General features: G+C 43.3%; 1 protein-coding gene and 1 long non-coding RNA gene across 2 annotated transcripts in view; one reads left to right on the top strand and one right to left on the bottom strand.

Moving 5' to 3' along the window:
- Positions 1-16,586, bottom strand: part of SLC39A8 (solute carrier family 39 member 8) — a 66,332-nt gene extending 49,746 nt beyond the window's left edge. Inside the window, exon 1 of the mRNA XM_075849763.1 lies at positions 16,008-16,586. Coding sequence (XP_075705878.1) covers positions 16,008-16,241 — 234 coding nt within the window. The 5' untranslated portion in view covers positions 16,242-16,586. The remainder of the gene's footprint in view (positions 1-16,007) is intronic.
- LOC142738486 (uncharacterized) lies at positions 11,260-17,344 on the top strand. The gene is made up of 3 exons (XR_012880595.1): positions 11,260-11,371; positions 16,037-16,191; positions 17,016-17,344. It is a non-coding gene; the product is annotated as an uncharacterized LOC142738486 (long non-coding RNA).
- The last annotated feature ends 310 nt before the right edge of the window (positions 17,345-17,654 follow it).

The following is a 17,654-nucleotide window of genomic DNA, read 5'->3' as shown; positions in this document are numbered from 1 at the left end:
AACACGGCTGTGTCTGCACTGCCAGAAGCTGGGCGTTCTGAACAGAAATGGATGATACTTCTCTTCAGAGCGCCCAGCTAGTAAAAGTATTAAAAACGCCCCGATGTACGCACATAATACACGCCCACTTGGACTTTTACTTTTAAACACACCCACTTGGACTTTTGCAAGCCTCATTTGCTTAACTACAAAAATGGTCATAACTTGACCAAAAAATGCTCGTTTTTTAAAAATAAAAACGTTACTGTAATCTACATTGCAGCGCCTATCTGCTGCAATAGCAGATAGGGGTTGCAAAATCTGGTGACAGAGCCTCTTTAACATTAGCTCTGTATTAGGCCTCTTTCACACTGCAGTATTTTGGTCAGTATTTTCCATCAAGAATTTTGTAAGCCAAAACATGGAAAAAATACAAATCTTTTTATTATACTATTTCGCTGTTTATTTTCCACTCCTGCTTTTAGCTTCCAAATACTGCCATGTGAAAGATACCTAAGGTCTCATTCAGACCGGCCGTGTTCGGTCCATGATATACGTTCCTTGTGTCGTCCGTATCTCCCAGACTGACCACAGTTCAGGGAGCTGGGCTCCTATCATCAAAGTTATCTGTGACGTTAGGAGTCCCTGCCTCCCTGTGGCACTACTGTCCCGTACTGTAATCATGATTTCAGTATGGGACAGTATTCAGTGACTCTTAGGGCTCATTCAGATGAGCGTAAAACTCATCCGTGTGCTGTGCGTGAAAATCACTGACCCATTGATTTCAATGGAGCCACTCACACATGCAGGAGTTTTCACGCAGCGTGTGTCCATTGCGTGAAACTCACTGCATGTCCTATATTGGTGCGTTTTTCACGCACTTATCGCCCATTGAAGTCAATGGATGCGTGAAAATCAGCCACGAAAAAGAAGAGCATGTCACTTCTTGAGACATTTTTGGATCTGTTTTTCATTGACTCTATAGAAAAGCTCCAAAAACGGCCATAAAAAACGCTGTGAAAAAACGCGAGTTGCTAAAAAAAAACATCTGAAAATCAGGAGCTGCTTTCCCTTGAAAAGTAAAAAGGGTATGTTCACAAACTTCTGAAAATACGGAGCTGTTTTCAAGGGAAAACAGCTCCTGATTTTCAGATGTTTTTTAAGCAACTCGCGTTTTTTAAGCAACTCGCGTTTTACAAATACGCCCCGTCGGAACAGAACGCCGTGTTTCCCATTGAAATCATTGCGCAGATGTTTGGAGGCATTCTGCCTCCGATTTTTAGGCCGTTTTTCAGCCGTTTACGGCCCAAAAACGTCCGAAAATAAGCTGTGTGAACATACACTAAGGCCGGGTTTACACGAGCGTGTGCGTTTTGCGCACGCAAAAAACGCGGTGTTTTGCGTGCGCAAAAGGCACTTAACAGCTCCGTGTGTCATCAGCGTATGATGTGCGGCTGCGTGATTTTCGCACAGCCGCCATCATTATGACACTCCGTTTGGATGTTTGTAAACAGAAAAGCATGTGGTGCTTTTCTGTTTTCATTCATTCTTTCACTGCTGTTGCGCGAATCACGCTTTTCCCACGGAAGTGCTTCCGTGTGACATGCGTGGTTTTCACGCACCCATTGACTTCAATGGGTGCGTGATGCGCGAACAGCGCACAAATATAGAACAGGTTGTGAGTTTTTCGCAGTGGACTCGCTGCGTAAAATTCACGCACCTGTCTGCACGGCCCCATAGACCATTATAGGTCTGTGCGACGTATAACACGCTCGTGTAAATGAGCCCTAAGGCTGGGATCACACTCCCTATTTACGGACGTAATTCGGGCGTTTTAACCTCGAATTACGTCCGAAAATACGACTCCAAAGCGCCGGCAAACATCTGCTCATTCATTTGAATGGGTTTTACGATGTACTGTGCCGACGGTCATTTTTTTACAAAAGTCGTAAAGTCGTAAAAAAGTCGCCCGCGTCAAAGAAGTGCATGTCACTTCTTGGCACGTAATTGGAGCCGTTTTCCATTGACTCCATAGAAAAACAGCTCCAATTACGTCCGTAATGGACGTAGCGAAAAACGCCTGCACTTGCAATTACATCTGAAATTCAGGAGCTGTTTTCTCCTGAAAACAGCTCCGTAATTTCAGCCGTAACGGACGTACACTTGTGAACATACCCTAAAGATTATATGGTCAATTTTACTAATGCATTTTAAATATCCTGTAGTGCTTTCCAAGATTCTGTTCTATTGGCCAAACATATGCCAAAAGAGTGTCCTTTTGGCGTACCTCTTGGCGGCAGTGGCGGATTATGTGTACCATGGGCCCTGGGCTGTTGACACAACTTGGGCCCCCTCCTTCCCCCTCACACGCAATCCAACCCCCTCCCCCCCAAACCTGCTGACACTGTACCCGTCACTAGATACAGCTGCTCTGTATTCAGGATATAAAGCAGCTGTATCGCAAAAAGTAAAACGTATTTTTAATAAAAAATATTTAGAAAGCTACACCAGACACTGATACACTGTTTTACTAAATAAAAAAAAATAATAACAATAATTAAAAAATTGTAACACCTCTCTTTTAAGTATAACTAAACTTGTAAAAAAATTTTGACATGTGATACTGATATGTCAGAACTTTTAATCGGTTGGGGGTCTGAGCACTGAGATCCCCACCGATCGCTAAAGTGAAGCAGCAGAAGCGCACCATTGAATGCTGCACGGCTTCGCTTCTGATCGGCATTCCTCGAGTGGTGTACGTCCATACACCGCTTGCTCGGCTTTCAGGGAAAAGCAGATCAGAAAAGAAGTGGCACAGCGGTGCCCTGAGTGCTTCTGCAACTTTGTTTTAGCGATCCATGGGGGTCTCAGTGCTCGGACCCCCACCGAGCAAAACTTCTGACATTTCACTATGACATGTCAGAAGTTTTTTAGAAGTTTAGTTAGACTTTCAAGGGGTTTCTCCCGTGAGGGAAATTTATGACCTATCCTGTGGATCCTGTCAGATAGATGTGAGTGCCAACTCTGGGACCCACACCTATCTCTAGAACTGGGCCCCCTAAACCCTGTTCTACCTCTTTCTGCTATCGCTGCCTCCCGGCCACTTCCTGACTTCATGGACTTTCCGTAACTTTCATTCAGTTCTATGAGACTTACGGAAACAGCGTAGCTCGGCAAGCTATGCTGTTTCCGTAACTCACGACCATGTAATCAGGATGGGGCTGGGAGGCAGAGAGAGCAGAAACAGGTAGTAAGGGGATTAGGGGGCCCCGTTCTAGAGATAGGTGAGGGTCACAGAGGTGGGGCCTACATCTAGCTGACATTTATAACAAATTCTGTGGATATTTCATAAATTTCTCTCATGAGAAAACTGAGGACTGGATGGGCGAGATAGCCATTCCATCGAGTCCTCAGCAGTTAGTCGCTCAGACCCCCCCCCCCCCCTATAGAACCCCCAGCAGTCAGTCAGACAATCTGACCTCCCCTTGCAATATATTAGTAACTACTGAGGGGAAGGGGGGGGGATTATACTGAATGGGGGGTCTAACCATCTAAGTGAATGCAGAGGACTCTATGAAGGGGGGAATTATCGCCCATAGAGCCCTCAGTATTTCAGTATTTATTATACAGCGGGGGGGAGGGGTTGAGCGTCTAACTGGCTGCTGAGTGTCTGTGCGGCGGAAATTATTATCCCCCCATAGAGCCCTCTGCAGTGAGTTAGACGCTCAACCCCCCGCTGTATAATTAATCCCCCCTTAGCGTCTGCCGTCAGTCAATTGTTGCTTGGGGCAGGAGGCGAATGGCAGACTAACCTTCCTCATCACTCGATCACCGTCCTGCTCTTCTATTCCTCACTGGTGGTACGTGCAGTGTCAAAGACGGGCGTGTTCTACCACGACTAGCAGACGCACGTCTGCTAGTCCTATCCAGCCCCTGCTATTGCTGTCCCTCCCCCTCCTCCCCATCATCAGCAGCGCCGGCGGCTCTATTCCGTTCCAGTCCTCCCCTCCCTCCCTATCAGCTGCGGCCATTAGTGGCGCTAGCACGCTGCATAGCTGCATGAAACTCTGAAGTTATTTTTTTAATTATGTGCGGTTTGGGCGGACATGGGCCCCCTGGGAGCCCTGGGCCCCGGGCGGCCGCCCGAACCGCCCATATGATCATACGCTACTGCGTGGCGGTGTGAGTCCCTATACCTTTTTTTTTAAATTGTATTGAAAAATGGAATGGTCATACTTATCAACACAAGGGCATCCTGCAAAAAAATGTTTCTATGGTAGTCAATGGCAGATGTATGCAGCATATACACTTGACACACATACTAAATGTGGTGTAAACAGAACCTAAACGTCTAATTTGTAAATTAACTAAGTCCACGTTCAGGAAATATACCCTACCATATTTGCAGTGATTTTCATAGCCAATGTGGCTTGTGTATCTGTTATATTGGGCACCCAGCATACGTCTATGGGCGCTTCCGCAATTTTGGACGGCTACGGATGTGCATCCATATTTGCCGATCCGTAGTTGCGGACAGTAAAAAAAAACTTACGTTTTTTTGTGTTATTAGGCTTCGTTCAAATCTGCGTCAGGACTCCGTTCATGGGTTCCGTCAGAGCTTTCCAACAGGGAAACCCATGAACGGAAACCAAACGGAAACCATAGGTTTCCAATTGCATCGCTATTGATTTCAATGGTGACAGATCTGGTGCAAATGGTTTCCGTTTGTCACTGTTGTGTAAGGGTTCTGCTGTTTTGACGGAATCAATAGCGCAGTCCACTACAGTATGGATTCCGGCAAAACAACGGAACCCTTACACAACGGTGACAAACGGAAACCATTTGCAATAGATCCGTCACCATTGAAATCAATGGTGACGCAAACGGAGACCTGTAGTTTCCATTTGTTTCAGTCAGGGCTCCGTTCATGGGTTCCCCTGACAGAAAGCTCAGACAGAACCCATGAACGGAGCCCTGACGCAGATGTGAACGAAGCCTTAGGCCTTATTCACACGTTTTGCGCACGTAAAAAACACTGCGTTTTTCTTGCATTGCAGTTCCGTGTGACATCCATGTACAGTGCGTGTCTACATTTTTTACGTGCGTACATCATCCGTATGTCATGCGTTTTTAATGTCAGAAAAATAAACTGCAGGAGGTGGGTTTTTTTCCTCATCATTTCTTTAGCAACTGTTGCGTGAAAACCGCATGGCACACGGATGTGCGCCCGTGTGCTGTCCATGATTTTCACGCACCCATTGACTTCAATGGGTGCATGATGCACAAAAACCGCACAAGTATAGGACATGCAGTGAGTTTCACACAGCGGACACATGCTGCGTGAAAAACACTGAATGTCCCCATTGAATTGCATAGGTCCGTGTGACGTCCGTTGTTTTAACGCGCGTAAGACGGATGTGAAATGCACTCGTGTGAATATGGCCTCAGTGAAGTGATATCTCTGACACTGATCCCTTTTAATACAAAGTGTCTATTGGTTTGAAGGGACCTCCCTTATTATAATATCATCAGCTGTATGCTCCTGGTGCAAGTAGTAGTAATCTGAGCAGGACAGCTGTAGGAATTAGGCCGGATTCACACGAGCGTGTTAGTTTTGCGGACGCAAAAAAACGCGGCGTTTTGCGTGTGCAAAAGGCACTTAACAGCTCCGTGTGTCATCACCATATGATGCCCGGCTGCGTGCTTTTCGCGCAGCCGCCATCATGATGACACTCTGTTTGGATGTTTGTAAACAGAAAAGCACGTGGTGCTTTTCTGTTTTCATTCATACTTTTCACTGCTGTTGCGCGAATCATGCGCGTCCCACAGAAGTGCTTCCGTGTGCCATGCGTGGTTTTCACGCACCCATTGACTTCAATGGGTGCGTGATGCGCGAAATAAGCACAAAGAACGGACATGTCGTGAGTTTTAAGCAGCGGACTCACGCTGCGTAAAAATCACGGACTGTCTGCACGGCCCCATAGACTAATATAGGTCCGTGCGAGGCGCGTGAAAATCACGCGCGTTGCACGGACGTATATCCCATCCGTCTGAATAAGCCTTTAAAAAATTCCTTCAGTTGCCCTTACGACCAGTAATTACGGGCGGCCGTGCTCCCATTATAAAGTATAGGAGCGCGGTCCGTAAAATTAAAAAAATAGGACATGTCTTATTTTTTCGGCAGGTTTCTACGGCACCGACACAGAAATTAATGGGCCCGTAATTAGGGGCGATTTTACGGACGTGTGCATGGGGCCTTAGGCAGGGGTTCCACAGCAAAATATTGCACATGATGTGTTGCGATCTCATGTGAGATAGCAACATAAGGGTATGTGCACACGAGAACTGTCTTTTACGTCTGAAAAGACAGACTGTTTTCAGGAGAAACCCGCTGCGTCGTTTCAGACGTAAAAGCTCCTCCTCGCATTATGCGAGGTGTCTTTGACGCCCGTAATCTTGAGCTGCTCTTCATTGACTTCAATGAAGAACGGCTCAAATTACGTTGCAAAGAAGTGTCCTGCACTTCTTTGCCGAGGCAGTCATTTTACACGTTGTCGTTTAACAGCTGTCAAACGACGACGCGTAAATGACAGGTCGTCAGCACAGTACGTCGGCAAACCCATTCAAATGAATGGGCAGATGTTTGCCGACGTATTGTAGCCCTATTTTCAGACGTAAAACGAGGCATAATACGCCTCGTTTACGTCTGAAAATAGGTTGTGTGAACCCAGCCTAAACTTGCATACAATATGCTAGCTGCAATAGTAGTAAGTGGAGGAAGTACTTCAATTGGTTTTATGTGATAATCTAAAAAAATACATGAATGTTGAATTTTTGTGATGGTGAAATTGCGGACTCATGACATTGCATGTACACCTTCAATGTCTGGCACCCGGATAGACTTAAGGATAGAGCTGATATCGCCCTGCCTTTTAACGTGAACTCACTTATGCGGTGATCAATCACAATAGGTCGCCATGAAGCCCTGGCCTCAAAATTCATTTTTAGAAATAATTAAAAATTCTGCAACTTTTTAATATACTTTGTGTTTCAATTCCTAACAATTTTCAAGATCTTTGTTTGCGCGCAGTGAATGAAAACATCCTTGTTCACATTCAGAGGCTGAAAACCTGTACATTCCTCGTAATGCTCTCAGCTGAAAAGTGGATACAATTGTATCTGATGTAGGCAATATTCTGTGAGCTGCATACAACAGCATCAGGGTAAGGCGGGATTCACACGACAGGGTCCCGCCCGAGCCCGAGTGTCGGCCGGTAAAACCGGCCATTTTGCCCGGCCGGTTTGCATAAAGTTTTGCATCCGTTCCGGGCCGTGCAAATCTGGACAGTGACATCAGCGGCAACTCCTGAAGGGGAATCCCCATGTGTTCGGGGATTCCGCTTCAGGAGTTTCCCCTGATGTCACTGCCCAGATATGGACAGAGACATCAAGCGCTCTGTCCAGGAGCGGAATCCCCGAAAACACGGGGATTCCGCTCCTTCAAGGAGCTAAAGTGGGGCTAGCACATAGCAGAGCGGGGAGATACCTCCCTGCTCTGCTATAGTGGCGTCGCTACAGTAGACCCCCAAGTAGACCCCCAAGAAATGCTTCTCCGAGCCACAACTCATCTCGGCAGAGTTTGCTGCCGAGACATCTTTGGTTCCTCAGTTTTACATCATTTACCCCACCTTCTCAACACAAACTTGCCATCTTAGTGCCTTAACAGTGTCACCTTCTGCTAACCCTGAGGGTATGTTCACACGAGGTCAATACGTCCATAATTGACGGACGTATTTCGGCCGCAAGTACCGGACCGAACACAGTGCAGGGAGCCGGGCTCCTAGCATCATAGTTATGTACGACGCTAGGAGTCCCTGCCTCGCTGCCGGACAACTATCTCGTACTGAAAACATGATTAAAGTACGGGACAGTAGTTCCACGGAGTGGCAGGGACTCCTAGCATCGTACATAACTATGATGCTAGGAGCCCGGCTCCCTGCACTGTGATCGGTCCGGGACTTGCGGCCGAAATACGTCCGTCAATTACGGACGTAATGACCTTGTGTGAACATACCCTAATACTGTGCCTGCTGTGCTGCTTAGTGCTACTAGTGCTAGTATTGTACTGCAGAAATTGATGTGCCATATAGGCAGTCCCCTGAAAATTCTAGTACCACACAGATAGTGCCTCCTACAGTTATTGGTGCCACGCATACTGTCCTCAAAAATAATTGTTCCCAGCTAATTGTGCCCCTGGCAGAAATAATGCCCAATAAATGACCCCCAAAAAATTATATTGAGAAGTAGATACTGCACTTGACAATCATAATGTTCAAGCACGGAGTACCTCTATTAGTAATAGTGATCCCCATAGTGCCCACATTAGTCATATTTGTCCCCCAAAGTGACCCATTAGTAAAAGTGGCCCCCAATAATAATAATGCTAGCCTAGAGTGCCCCAATTAATAATAGTGGTTCCAATAATTATATTGCTAGCCCAGAGTGCTTTAATTGGTAACAATGCTCCCCCAGAGTGCCCCCAATAGTAATAATGCTCCCCCAAAGGGCCCCATCAGTAATAATAGCCCTTAATAATAATAATAATAATAATAATAATAATAATAATAATGCTAGCCCAGAGTGCCCCCATTGGTAACAGTGCTCCCTTATAGTGCCCTTAATAATTATCATGCTTCCACTGAGAGCCCCATTAGTAATAGTGCACCCCAATATTAAAAATGCTAGCACAGTTCCCGCATTAATAACAATGCCCTTATAGTGCCCTTAAAGGGGTTCTCACAAAATTAAATGTTATCTCCTAACTACAGGATAGGTGATAACATGCTGATCAGTGGGGTCCGACAGCTGGGACCCGCATCGATCACGAGAACGAGGGTCCTGTTTCTCCAAATGAATGGAGCGGCAGGTGATGCATCACCTATCCTGTTGTTAGGGGATAACATTTAATCTTGTGACAACCCCTTTAATAGTAATTGTGCTCCTCTATAGAAATAATGGCCCCCAGAGGGCCCCGATTAGTAATAGTGCCTTAATAGTAATTAGTGCTCTCCCAGAGCGTGCCCATTAATAATAGTGCTTCCCCAGAGTGTCCCTATTAGTAATAATGGTCTCCCAGAGTGCCCTATTAGTTAAAGTGGCCCGAACAATACCATTGCTAACCCTGAGAGCCCCATTAGTAATAATGCTAGCCCAGACTGCCCCATTAGTTATAGTGGCCACTAATAGTAATAATGCTAGCCCAGAGTGCCCCCATTAGTAACAGTGCTTCTCTAGAGTGCCCCCAATAATAATAATGCTCCCCCACAGAGAGCCTTATTAGTAAAAGTGGACTCAATAGTAATAATGCTGACACAGAGTGCCCCATTAATAACAATGCCCCTCATAGTTCCCTTAATAATAATAGTGCTGTCCATAGTAATAATGCCCCCAGAGTGCCCTATTAAGAATAGTGCCTCCAATACTAATAGTGCTCCCCAGAGTGCTCAATTAATAATAGTGCTCCCAGGAGTGCCCCATTAATAAAAGTTATCCCCAGAGTGCCGCCATTAATAATAGTGCTCTCCCAGAGTGAACCCAATTATTAATCGTGCTTCTCCAGAGTGCCTCCATTAATAGTAGTGCTCCCCCATTAATAATAGTGCTTCCCAGAGTGTCCACAATTAATAGTAGTGCTCCCCAGAGAGCACAGTCCCGACTGACCCTGCCACAGTGGAGGGTAGGCCAAACATGACGGGGATTGGAGGGAGGATCGTAGTCACAGCGTGAACGGGAGGGTTAGTAGAGGGGGTGGGTCCAGGAGAGGGGAGGGATCCGGTGGGGGTTATTAGGACGTGCTGCTGATTTCCCGGTCTTTTGGACGGGAGCAGCGCACTGTAAAGACATCCCCGCCCGCCCCCTTGTTAGTATTGGTGCATTTGGTCATGGAATTAGGAGGACTCTTTGGGTGTTTTTTGTTTTTGTCATGGCAGCTTTCTGGAGTTAGACAAATAATTATGGGGGGGGTGCATCGTGGCTATGGATCCCCCCCGGGTTTTAAAGACGAAAGGACACTGTCTGGCGGTTGGATAGTGTGGATTCCTTAGGGTGTTATCCCTTGGGAGTGGTGGAAGTTACCTTACGTCATCTGCCAGGAATATTGGTGCCTCTGAGCCGGGTTTTTACGGCTGGGGTAAAATGGTGGGGCAGATAGCCGGTAACATAAAAAGTGTAATGATAGCTCCAAGGACTTCTCCTAGTCTATGTAAAGGATCTGCCAGACACAGCTTCTGTGTCGACGCCCGTGGTTAATCAGTCTGCACCTGCTCCTAAGTCTGAGAGAGTGACACGATCTTCTACCAGTAAGGCTGGGAGGCTGAGGAGTGGGAGAGCCTATCACAGCCTGGCCAGACGGAGCTAGCTCCCGCCCTCTGTCTATTTATACCTGCATTTCCTGCTCCTCCTTTGCCTGTGATTCTTTTCTGTTTCCTAGCTCTGCTGCTCCTGCTATGATTATTGACCTTGCTTAATTTTTGACCCTGGCTTTACTGACTACGCTCCTGCTCTGCGATTTGTACCTCGTGCACTCCTGGTTTGACTCGGCTCGTTCACTACTCTTGTTGGTCACTGTGTTGCCATGGGCAACTGCCCCATTCCCCTTAGCTTCTGTGTACCCTTGTCTGTTTGTCTGTCGTGCACTTATTGAGCGTAGGGATCGTCGCCCAGTTGTACGTCGTCGCCTAGGACGGGCCGTTGCAAGTAGGCAGGGACTGAGTGGCGGGTAGATTAGGGCTCACCTGTCTGTCTACCTAACCCTAATTTATTGTTCGTGTATTATTGGTTTATTATTGTTTTGTTAATAAATAATATGAGTATTATTTATTTATGGTTAATTGAGTTAACTAACTTTTCCATTTATTTCTTAATAAAATGGCTGCTGTATCCAAACCCTCGGTGTCGAGTCTTCTTGAGAGAAAGGTGTGGGGTATGACTGGGTAACAGATAGTAGGTGTTATTTGCATACACATACATCATTCGACTTACCCCAAGTCATGCCATTACTAGAAGTGCTCCCCAATCATTCCCCTCAAATTAAGTTCACCAAAGAGGGCGATATAAAATAAATAAATAAATAGTCACTTAACTCCCATTTCACATTGCCTTTAGTAGTGTGGTGCAGTCTTCTGTGGAGCCTGCTGATGCTTAGTGATGCTACAGCAGGGGTGCCCACTCCTTTGCCTTAGCGTAAGTTTGTTGACAAGTACAGCACCACGGCAACCTGGACAGTGTTCAGTCAGTACTGCAGAATAAACTTTATTCTGCAGCATTGACTGAACTCCTGTCCGTGATCTACATGGCAACCGATGCTGATCGACCAGACTATCGCAATTGACAGGTAGCCAAACCCTGGTTTAGACTTTACAAAGTTGTATCAATTTTTTAGCTGTGAGCTGGACTAGGATGTAAAGAACAATGTTTTCATCCACTTTACGGCAAGCAGAGATCTTGAAAATGGTTGGAAATTTTGCAACAAAGTATATTAGAAAGTTGTATTAGTCCTCATTCACACTTGCATATTTTGATTAGTATTTTCTATCAGAATACACTACAAGGGGTGGAACATAAACGGAGGAGAAATGTAAAGGAAAGATTTTTACCTCTGTGCTTTGCAACCACTCCTATATTTGGCTCACGAACACTGATACAAAATACTGACCAAAATACTGACGTGTGAAAGTGGCTTAGGTCAGCATTTTGCATCTGTATTAATAAGCCAAAACCAAAAGCAAGTTCACAACACGGTAGAGTTATAAATCTTTCCATTATACTTTTCCTCTGTTTGGGTTGCATTCCTGGTTTTGGCTTATAAGGGTATGTTCACACGGGCCATTTTTAGCCGTATGCGGCACGAAAAACGGCTGAAAAATTGGAAGCAGAATGCCTACAAACAACTGCCCATTGAGTTCAATGGGAAATACAGCGTTTTGTTCCGAAAAAAAGACACCCCGTAAAAAAAAGTGCATGTCACTTCTTGAGCCGTTTTTGGAGTCGTTTTTTATTGACTCCATAGAAAAACAGCTCAAGAAACGTCTGTAAAAAAAAACGCCGGAAAAAACGCTTCAAATGCTTAAAAAACAGCTTTTTATAAGTATTTTTATAAGTGTGTGAACATACCCTAAATTGTGATGAAAGATACTAACCAAAATACTTCTGTCTGAATGAGACCTTAGGCTGGATTAAAAAAATTGGTTTCTCACTTTCAAAGAATTTATCAAATTTTTCAACATAGCAAACATTTGCTTCACCGTACAAAGTACAAAGGTTTTCCTTTCTTTTGGATCCACTCCTGACTTTTAGGTTTAAAAAAACCTGCATCAAAAACTGCATGAGTGATTGTAGTCTTATGTGTACATTGACATGAGCCATTTGTTTTGCATCCTTTGTAATCGCAGCAAAACAAAGGCATTTTGTAAAAACCCAAATGAAGAAAGCAAATCCCGAATATTCCCGAAGGCCACTTTCACCCAACAGCATTTTTTGTCAGTATTTTCCTTCAGGTGCAAAACAGAGAAGAGGTACAAATCTTTTCATTATATTTTTCCTTTGTTTATGATGTACTCCTGGCTTTGCCGTACAAATTCTGATGGAAAATACTAGCCAAAATATGTAAGTGTGAATAAGGCCAAATGTGGATTTGTTTTTATGTAGTTTTCATTTTCAGTTAAAATGCACCAAACAAAAACATGTGTGACGGAGGCCTAAAGGCATGGATTTCTGCAGGCTGCATAGTGCTGTACAGCCTAAAATTTGCGGATGGGCTGCAGAGAAGTCCTGTATCATTGAAATTCCTTGTGACTGCCCTGTCCTAAATTCCAAAACACTCCAAACTGCGGAAAAGACCAAAAAATGACCTATAAACGACGCTGCTATAATGAAATTGGAGAGGTCGATGAATGTAGATAATAGTTTAATAGGCTACGCATTACGACATCGAACCAATGTCTTCAGCAGGCCATGTCATCCCCTTTTTAATCTGGTTATCATTTTTATCTGCACTATGGTGGCGCCGTGCATCTTCTCTTCTTTCTATAACACAGCCAAACACTCCAAACGGAAGTTAAAGCATTCGGCTAACAGCTATATATTAAGAAAATGGTACTTAAAGCGGCTCTGTCACCACATTATAAGTGGCCTATCTTGTACATAATGTGATTGGCGCTGTAATGTAGACCACAGCAGTGTTTTTTTATTTAGGAAAACGATAATTTTTTACGGAGTTATGACCTATATTAGCTTTATGCTAATGAGTTTCTTAATGGACAACTGCGCGTGTTTTACTTTTTGATCAAGTGGGCGTTGTGGAGAGAAGTGTATGACGCTGACCAATCAGCGTCATACACTTCTCCCCATTCATTTACACAGCACATAGTGATCTTACTAGATCACTATTTGCAGCCACTTACACACACATTAACGCTACTCAAGTGTCCTGAGAGTTAATAGACATCACTACCAGCCAGGACGTGATGTCTATTCAGAATCCTGACACTTCGGTAACATCTATGTGAGGTTTACAGCAAGGCAAGCGTAATCTTGTTTTAAATGACAGTTTACAGCGTAATCTCGCGAGATTACGCTTGCCTTGCTGTAAATCTCACACTAACGTTACCGAAGTGTCAGGGTTGTGAATAAACATCACGTCCTGGCTGGAGGTGATGCCTATTCATTGTCAGGACACTTGAGTTACGTTAGTGTGTGTGTTTGTGGCTGCACATAGTGATCTAGTAAGAACACTATGTTCTGGGTTAATGAATGGGGAGAAGTGTATGACGCTGATTGGTCAGCGTCATACACTTCTCTCCACAACGCCCACTTGGTCAAAAAGTAAAACACGTCCAGTTGTCCATTAAGAAAGTCATTAGCATAAAACTAAAATAGGTCATAACTCCTTCAAAATTAATCGTTTTTCTAAATAAAAAAACTGCTGTAATCCACAATCACAATTTCCTACCTTTAAACTTTAGTGAAACTATACACCACACAGATGTGTATATGTCTCTGTGTTCACAGACATCTCCCTTTAAAGTGCAGTTAAAAGTAAATGGAGGTGATCTCTGACACTAATCTATTATGATAGATTCACACGAACGTGCGGAAACTCGGACATTAAAAACTTGATGTTTTTCACATCCGAGGTGCCCCCGTGCGGGTTCCGTTTTCACAGATCCCCATAGACTTGAGTCTATGGTGGGATCTGTGAAAACCGAACAAAATAGGACATGTTCTATTTTTTAACGGACTCTTCACATGGTCCATTGAAATACAAGTAATCTACATTCGTCTGAATTCAGCCTTAATAGGATGACAATCAACTAATAAATTCAATTAAATCATCATAAATGTTTGGAATTGTATGTAAATGGGTACAAACTATGTTATAGCCCCTTTCAAATGCAAAAAAGATCCAGCTACTGAGGTGCATGTCAGGTGATTCTACCCTCCAGCTATAAAGATTTTAATATATATTTGTACTCTAATGGATATAAAGATATTGATATTTCAGTCCAATTTACTGAAAATTATCCGCTAGAGAGATAATCTACGGGGAATTCTATTAGCTGAAACTGATGAAAATGAATTTCATTGGCCAAAAATGTATCAGACCTACAATAAAATGACTCCCGGTTGCTAGTCATTAACGTTATCACTATAACTGGCATGTTAAACAACAAAGCTAACCATTTCCCATGTAGGCCAATGCAAATATTAACCTCATTTTCGACATAGTTTTTAATACAAGCCAAATAATCATCAAAATATTTGTGCATATTTGCAGATGAATGACAGAAATATGTATCCAGGTAACAAGCGGCCTGCTCACAAATTTCCAGTAATAAGAGATTTGGCAACAAAAGATAAACATTCCTATAAAAGAACATTTGCCTGATTTTGGCTACATTTTTTGTGTATATTACCAGCTGTAGCTTTGTAAGCAAATGAAGCAATGACATGTTACTGTGATATGTGTATCATATCATATATTTACCTATTGCTGCTTAATGCCAAGGGCTAGATTTTATGAGGGGCAAAAAGTCTAAATGTTTCTGAGCCCCCTCCATCTAGAGGCCTTCACTATTAAGAATTATTAGGCCTACTAGGTTTTAGGTTTGTTTTTTTGCGGGAAAACGCTGCTAAATACTGTGTACTACAATGTCCTGCTGCATCCACATCCACAGAAATCTGGTTATTTTGTTTGGCGCTATGGTGCTATCATTTAGGTTCTATATGGTACTGTTATTTGGTACTGCATGATTGTTTTATTAGTAAACGGCATTGTTTTGCTAGTATTTGTGAACTTATGTTAAACATGTAAAACAGGTTAAACATAAGTTCATTACTAAAGCTGGCAGTACGTATCAGTCCGTAAACATGCAAACAGTGACAATTGTAATAAGAAATGCGGTGTCAACATTTACCTAATAGTCATATGGTAATGAAGGCAGCCCAAGGCATTACCCTACCATCCCCCCAGGGCGCTGAAAATAGTCCTTTCAAACAACTGCTCTACATAACGTAATGCATACATCATAAAAAATTTCCAGGTTACAAGAGTTTTGCATTGACTTGGAACATGGTATGATTGGAAGTCACCCATACACCTAAAGACAGCACATTTCTAAAGGGAATTATCTAGTTATTTCTGAGCCAAAAAGAATGGGTATAGTCAGCTCAAAGTAAGTAACTGTATATATATATATATATATATATATATATATATATATATATATATCCACGTCATGTGATCAGTCTTTAAGTGAAATAGTGAAATAATGGTCAGTAGCATTTACATAGACAAATACTTAATTATTTATTTCTTCATTTATTATTATAACGATTAACTTGACAGTAATTAAGCCCCTCGCTCGGCCCCCGGCAATGCTCCCCTCTTTCGCTACCCTTCAGTAATCCCAGCCCCAGAACCACACACTTTTGAATCCTGTAGTGAAGAAGGACATGAATGAAGTTCTTACCTTGTGTAAACTTGCGTTCATCTCCTCAGGTCTCCCACAGCCATCCAGCATCCTGTCCACATGACTGGCACTGAGGTTCCCATTGACTCCATAGGTGATCAGTATAGCCTGGATGAACTCCTGCTCTGAGGCCAAATCATTGTCTACTCCTTGGGAATGAGCCATTGCCAGCCATACACTTATGGTAAGTGCTAAGGGAACCAATGTACCTCCACCGTACCCCCCAATACCCATGGTACAGCAGCTGTGTGTGCTTTCTGGTTTATTCTAAGCTATTAGAGCAAAGAGCTGAAATCTAACTACACGAAGCTGGCAGAACTGGTTAGTGACTATAAAAAAAGAGAATATAGAAAGTGATAGCCAGTGAGGGTTGTTAGCATAGGCTGTATATTCCTCCTGCCCTGCACAAGTCTATGGTCTACTGCAGAGAAAGCTAAGTCTGCATCTGTCTTTTTCCACTTGTCCTCTCCCAGTGATAACTCAGCTAGTATTGTGGATAGGAACTGCCCTCTGATACCAGATGATAGAAGCTCTTCCCAGTCTGTCGTAGATAAGGAAACACTGTCTCAGTGTCTCTGAAACCTGCATATTAAAAAGAAAAGACATTAGTCGTTAATATAAATATTACATCACAACCTGTAAAAACACCAATCACTCCAAGGGTATATTCCCTTCATTGCTCTCAGTGTATTGTGTGTACTGCTTCATTCCTTTTCTTTATCAATGGGTATTTTCTTTCTTTGAACTACTTCAGATATTGCCTGGCATCATGTAACCAGTAAATAGAAGCAGGCCAAGTTCTTCCATTAAATGGGTTATTGTAGAGCTCAGAACTGTACGGATACTGTATTCTTTTTTTTCCTTTGCCTTGTTTAACACTGTTACACTGTAGTAAATAGTACTTTTGGCTTCTTGTTGTGTTCCTAGCAATCTTATTCTAAGGAACCGGCGCCCAGTTTCTTGCAAAATGGTAAAGGCTTAATATATGTAATAATATATTTTTTAAAGATGTGATCATTTGAAACATGAAGGAATAAAAGAAGTTTACGCTCTAAATACTTTTGTGGCAAGAAGAGGAGATCTGTCATAAAAGTTGCTAAAAAAAACCAACCTCATCATACCTAAAAACAAGGGTGCCCGTTCCTAGTTCCTTGCAAAGAAATGCCGGAAAACATGGCGTCACTTTTCATTCAAATCAATAGGAGATATGGAAAAAGCTGAGCATGCTCACTCAACTACTGCGCCCGTTTACAGGACACGTCTATATCCATCCATATTGGGAACATATGAGAACTGAATTTTGTTGGCTGACAATCATACAAAATGGCGGAACTGCATTGGAGGAAAAAAATAAATAAAAATAGGCAATATAAATTAAACATAGCGGATCCACTTTCTTCTTTATTGTAATACCAAAATATATGTTATGTGTTTGGTATGTATTGGCTAAGGTTATTATGGTTATTATGTTAAAGAAATACTCCATTGTCATTGTTGCTCTGGGATTGGCCCAAATATATTCAGTCCGTCATTTAGTAAAAGATGACAGAGAGCTCAAGCATTGTCATTCATGTTGGGTAGAAAGACTGGTGGTACTTACACACTACTAGCACTTCTGGGAGAGGAAGATAGTGGCTCCGACCAAGG

The sequence above is a fragment of the Rhinoderma darwinii genome, chromosome 1, assembly GCF_050947455.1.
Source record: "Rhinoderma darwinii isolate aRhiDar2 chromosome 1, aRhiDar2.hap1, whole genome shotgun sequence".
Lineage (NCBI taxonomy): Eukaryota > Metazoa > Chordata > Amphibia > Anura > Rhinodermatidae > Rhinoderma > Rhinoderma darwinii.
The sequence above is the reverse complement of the archived record's forward strand: the minus strand, read 5'-3'. Positions and strand labels throughout refer to the sequence as shown.